Source organism: Helianthus annuus, chromosome 6 (assembly GCF_002127325.2).
Source record: "Helianthus annuus cultivar XRQ/B chromosome 6, HanXRQr2.0-SUNRISE, whole genome shotgun sequence".
Taxonomy (NCBI): Eukaryota; Viridiplantae; Streptophyta; class Magnoliopsida; order Asterales; family Asteraceae; genus Helianthus; species Helianthus annuus.
The window spans coordinates 101627771-101633792 of NC_035438.2; the positions used below are offsets into that span (position 1 = coordinate 101627771).

General features: G+C 38.2%; 1 protein-coding gene across 2 annotated transcripts; it reads left to right on the forward strand.

Moving 5' to 3' along the window:
* The first annotated feature begins 833 nt into the window (after positions 1-833).
* Positions 834-4615, forward strand: LOC110865779 (phosphatidylinositol/phosphatidylcholine transfer protein SFH2). 2 transcript variants are annotated; one of them, XM_035974582.1, is made up of 12 exons: positions 834-1047; positions 1130-1158; positions 1602-1685; positions 1759-1812; positions 1890-1967; positions 2049-2102; positions 2179-2238; positions 2328-2423; positions 2708-2809; positions 3847-3927; positions 4008-4098; positions 4234-4615. In XM_035974582.1, exons 1-12 carry the CDS (start codon positions 993-995, stop codon positions 4338-4340), a joined length of 891 nt encoding a protein of 296 aa, XP_035830475.1. In that variant the 5' UTR covers positions 834-992; the 3' UTR covers positions 4341-4615. The 2 variants fall into 2 exon arrangements, with proteins under 2 accessions (XP_035830475.1, XP_021970793.1); XM_022115101.2 differs by having other exon boundaries at positions 4008-4615.
* Positions 4616-6022: the final 1407 nt, after the last annotated feature.

A 6022-nucleotide genomic window follows, 5' to 3' on the forward strand; every position in this document is an offset into this window, starting at 1 on the left:
GGTTGTTGAAGATAATCAAAATCACTGGCGGAAAGAGGCGGCAACCACCCTCAGAAACCCTTGCTCCTCTCTGCCTCATAGAGTAAACTGCCATTTCAATCCAGATCTGCAGTGCCACCACCGTCACTCCACCTGCCACTGCCCCACCACCTGCCCTCTCGCTAAAACCATCCAAAAAAGACGCACAGCCGCCGGAGCTTCTGCTTCATTCTTTCACCGCCACCACCATAACCACCGCCACCACCAATCTCTCTGATCTCTAACCCCCACAAACAATCAGATCAAATTATTTCTGATTTCGATTCAGATCTGAAACTCAAAGCTTTTCTCTCCAATACACACGAATGAGAGAGAAACATGAGAGAGAGAGAGGGGAACGCATAGATGACGATGACGATGGTGGATCTGAGTTTCGGTAGGGACGACGCCGGAGTGGTGCTCAGGTGGGACGATGATGATGATTTATTTGGGGATTATGTTGATCGATCTAGGTCTCAACTTAACTGATCGATTTAGAGAGAGAAGAGAGAGAGAAGAGAGAGAGTCTGTTAGGGTTTTATGATGATGATGATGATTTATTTGGGGATGAAGTTGATTAAGAAAATGTAGAATGAAAAGCAAAATGACCAAAATGCCCCTGCACTACAGGACAAAATAGGAGGTTGCAACAGTAAAAAAATAGGGTTTTTGGATTTTGGACTAAAATGGCAACAAAATGCAAACCACAGGGACCCAGATGTAATAAGTTTGAGATTTGGACTAAAGTGGCAAAACTGGCCAAACCACAGGGACCAAAATGGCAGTTTACTCAAAGTAAAAATTGATAGTAAGAATAATCTCTCTTTTTTGTTTTCCCACCGAGCTCCCCTTTCCGGCCTCCCTCTCTCCCTCCCTCCATCAGCGCTCAATCCATATACATAATAATAAAAATAAAGATGGATTGACGTTTTTGGATTTTCTTTTTAGGATTTGGAAGCAGATTGGCCGAAAAAATGGTGATCATATCACAGGATATGATAAAGCAATTCCAGACTCTGATGGATTCAAGTCGGTCATTACCCTTTTATACTTGTCTAATCTTCTTTTGATTTGATTTGATCTCATTTTGTTTTTTCATTTCTTGTTTCAGTTGACGAGCCACTCAAGAACACATTCGAGGTTTGTGCTGCTGGATCTGCTGTTTATGTTTCAAGATTGATCCACTTTTTGAATCGGAAGTCAACTTTTGAGTTGTAATCCAGTCTGAAGTTTACTTTAGTATTTGTTGTGAATGCAACTTGGATTTTAGTAATCTAAATTATTATTATTATTATTATTATTATTATTATTATTATTATTATTATTATTATTATTATTATTATTATTATTATTATTATTATTATTATTATTATTATTATTATTATTATTATTATTATTATTATTATTATTATGTCAATTTAACCAGGGCACACATATTCGTTATGGATTTACACTGATTATAATAATATAAGCCAACTTTTGTTGCCTTCTGAGTCCCGGGTCTGAAACCAACTTTGACTAGTTTTCTGCTTGATACCCAGAACTTTTATATTGAAATTTGTGGTGTATTATTATATGTCCAGAATTTGCATCAAGGATATCCAACTGAGGCTCTGGTTCGGTTTCTAAAAGCAAGAGATGGGAATGTCCCCAAGGCCCACAAAATGGTCAGCTCAATTTCATTTTATTATTTGTTACTTACTTTCTTAGATTCATGGTTCTGAAACACTCTCTTTTCAGCTTGTTGATAGTTTAGATTGGAGGATCCAAAACGAGATCGATAATATATTGTTGGTGAGTTTCTACTATCACTTTGTTTTCCATTTGCACTTCATGTGATTGATCTACAATGTCGTTCCCAACAAGTACAGAAACCCATCGTTCCTGTGGACTTTTATAGTGGAATCCGTGATTCCCAGCTTATAGGAATGTCGGGTTACACAAAAGAGGTACTCGATTTGAACCGTTAAATTTCATAAGTTCAAAATCTTGGCTTATAGTCACTCACTTTTATTGGTTTCTTGCTAAAGGGGCGACCCGTTATTGCTGTTGGCGTAGGGCGCAGCACATACGATAAAGCATCAGTAAGAATACCATATTTAACAGTTTCTAATTCACTTAATGTGCAATTCTAACCACTGTAATAATCTTCCGTATTAGATACATTACTATGTTCAATCACACATCCAGATAAACGAATACAGAGACCGGATAATATTGGTATGTATTCAGTTATGATTAAATTATTTAGGAAAATAATAAATAGTAGCATCTTAAGTAGCCTGACTTTTTTTTTTTTTGGTTTATAGCCGGCTGCAACGAAGAAGTTTGAGCGGCATATTAGCACATGTGTCAAGGTTCTGGATATGACCGGACTTAAAATCTCACAACTTGGTCAGCTCAAGGTACTTTGAAAAAAAAGCCGACCTGGAAAACCGATATTTTTTTGGTTCAGTTAGCTGTTAGCCGAACCCTTTTCCACTTTTGTGTATGTGCGATCTCACTTAAGATCAACATTAGACGAGTTGTTTGACAAAAATCAAGATGTATTGCTACATGCTTACACCATTTAATTAAAATAAGCATTTGTTATTCAAAGAGTGATTTAACTAACTAATTAACTGATAAACCTAACCGAAAAAGATGGATAACTGATTATATGTATAACTGATTTCCTAATTTGTTGCAGCTATTGACGGTTATATCTAGCATTGATGACTTGAACTATCCTGAAAAGACAGATACCTATTACATTGTCAATGCTCCATACATATTTTCAGCATGCTGGAAGGTAAGTCATTTTCGAGATTTGACAATTTTTTTGCATATGAAAAGGTTGATTCGGGTTATGTCTATCTCAAACGGGTCAAATAAAAACAATAGCTAGAAAGGGAACCTGTCAAAACCTACATTATACATAATGAAAATGCTAATTATTTATACAACACCTAAGCCACTTATCTAAAACTTTTTATAATAATAATAATAATAATAACAATAATAATAATAATAATAATAATAATAATAATAACAATAACGATAACGATAATCATCTTGTTTTGGTTGGCAACATATTAAGTGTTGATAAACCATAATCAGATGGCCTGTATGTTTTGCCTAAGTTTTGGATTTGATATTTAAGTATTAGAAATTTTTGGTCTCAATGATTTGGCACTCTGTGTTCGATTTGGTCGTTAACACTGGTTGATGTTAAACATAGGTTTTAAAATGATCGGCTTATCCTTTTTATTGAAAAAAAAACAAGAAACCCCAAAACCTCATTAAGCCAATCTTGTCGATGAGATCTCAAATCTCAGTTGTGATAATGCCACCACCGGTGCCACATTGACGTTTAGTGGTCGGTGGTTCTTCGAGTACAAAATCAGCGGCGTCACTGTCATGCTTCACTTCCCTTTGGTGCTGTCAAGAAGTTTGTCAATGGTCATGTAATCGAGGTTAATATGTCCTTCCCTGTAGCTTTAAAGATGAAATATATAATTACAACATTTAGAATTTTGGAAAATTTAATAATTGTAAAGTTATTATTATTTTTAATGAAAAGGGTAAGCCGGTCATTTTAACACCCATTATCAATGTCCATTGGTGTTAAGGATCAAATTCATGACAGACTGCCAAAGGTGTAAATTCTGATACTTAAGGACCAAAACTAAAATCAACGCAAACCATATAGACCATTTTTCTTAGTTTTTAGTAACTTTTTTGTATTTAAAGTTGGGAAGAAGTGACCCGTCACTGCATGATCCATACCCGTCTCTATCCAAATCCATTTTGACCCTGACCACCCATCCATTACCCGCCTGAATGTAGGTGGTGAGGCCACTTCTGCAAGAAAGAACAAGGAAGAAAGTTCAGGTGCTTTCAGGTTGTGGAAAAGATGAATTGTTAAAGGTATAATTTAATTTTACTTCTTTTTTTTCTTTCCATTTTTAGATAAAACAAAGATTATTAAGTGTTACTTGAAAAGGCAGATAATGGACTATGATTCTCTCCCACATTTCTGTAGAAGAGAAGGCAGTGGATCTGGATCATCAAAACACTCTAGAAGCAGCACGAGCACGGGTAATGATAATTGCTTCTCATTGGACCATGGGTTCCACCAGGAGCTGTATAACTACATTAACCAACAAACTGAGGCCATAGAGTCACGCACCATTATCTCATACAAATCATTTCATGTGGCTTTCCCTGAACCAGACCCAGATGATCAAAAAATTGCACAAACTATAGAATCTGAGTGTCAAAAGCTTAGTCACCAGAATGGGGTTGCTGATACAGTAAATGAAGACAAAGAAAAGAAATAGTTTGGGAAGCTAGCGGAGTTTATGTCGAAAACGTCTCCCAGTGGGAGGTTAAAACACCTCATTGTGGATTGTGAGGTTACACAATGATAGTAATGTTAACAGTATGTTGTAACTTTAACTTCGTTTCATGAGGGGCAAGTCTTGTGGCTTCCCTCTTTTATTTCTCCTTTTGACTTTTAAAGGTATGTTTGACTTTAGAAGTCAAAATGTACTTTTATACATTTTTTGTTTTGGATTAATAATGTAATAGAGGGAGAAGAAAATATTTAAAGAAATCTAGAAGAGAAAAATGCCCGGATAGTCCCTGTGGTTTCGCCTTTTTTTCACCTATAGTCCCCAACTTTCTAAAACTACCTGAATAGTCCCCAAGTTTTCATTTTTTGTTCCCGGATAGTCCCTGGGTCTAACTTCAGTTACTTTTCTCTGTTAAAATGATGTGAAATGACAAAAATACCCTTTCCTTAAAAGGCCAAACCACAGGGACTATTTGGGCATCTTCTTCATTTTTATTTATAAAACCCCACCACCACACCCACCTCCACCCTCCACCGTGCCGCCGCCGGTCTCCGCCGCGCAGAACCACCGTCGTTCCTCTTTCCCCGATGCGCTCTCTCTCTCTAACCCATCGTCTTCTTCAACCAATTCATCTTATTCCAAACAAAACACTCCCCGACAAGCTAAATCAAGAGTCATAAGGAAAACAAGTCACTGTCATCACACAAGCAAATATATGTTTATCACAGAACCAATTTGTTTATCATAGAACATCAACGAGCCGCCAAAAATGTGGGAAGTCAAAGGTTGGCACCTTTGACTAACAAACAAACAATTAATTTTTAGGAAACACAAAGATACAATTAACATCTGATTACTAACCGGTGGGCTGTGCACGCTGACACCATCCTTTCTGTTGTTGTCACCTCATCGGACCTGAGCCGGAACCACCACCGCAGCGCCGCTGTAACACTGTACATCGCCGGACATCGTCACCGCTCAACGCGAGCCCACCGCCGCGCCGCCGCCGTTGCTGTAATTCGTTAGTCGTTGCCGCCAGTGGCGCCGCAACTGCTGAAAAGATGAGGAGGTCATTGGTGATGGCCGATTCTCCTTCATATCCGTCATCATTCTCTCTCTCTCTCAGATCTAATATGTGTGTTGGACGGAAAAGCTTCACTGATGTAGGTGGAGAACAAGGTGGGCAAAGGGGTTTTGTGGTCGTTTGCTCGGACAGAGGGGACGGGTGTGAAACAGGGTAAGGAAAGGGGTGTGCCGATCGGTCTGAGGTGTGGTGGGTAAAGTCAGAGAGAATGAACGGTGAGGCTATGTTGGTGTGTGGGTGCAACAGTGGTGTGTGGCATCGGTCGGTTGAAGGGCAGTGGTGGGGGTTGAGGTGGTGATGGTGGTTGTGGTGGTGGTGGTGAAGGTGAAAGTGGTATTAGAGGGGTGGGAATGGATATGCAGGGGAAGAAAGTAGTGGGTCCTACATAAAAATAAATCTATTAAATAGTTTAAGTTATTTTGTTTTTTAGTAAGGGTATTTTTGTCATTTCACATCATTTTAACAGAGAAAAGTAACTCAAGTTAGACCCAGGGACTATCCGGGAACAAAAAATGAAAACTTGGGGACTATTCAGGTAGTTTTAGAAAGTTGGGGACTATAGGTGAAAAAATGCGAAACCACA

Coding starts and splice junctions, on each gene's coding strand:
- LOC110865779 (XM_022115101.2), top strand. CDS start 993: ATGGTGATCATATCACAGGATATGATAAAGCAATTCCAGACTCTGATG. Junction 1,686..1,758: donor TCCCCAAGGCCCACAAAATG/GTCAGCTCAATT, acceptor CTCTCTTTTCAG/CTTGTTGATAGTTTAGATTG. Junction 1,813..1,889: donor AGATCGATAATATATTGTTG/GTGAGTTTCTAC, acceptor CAACAAGTACAG/AAACCCATCGTTCCTGTGGA.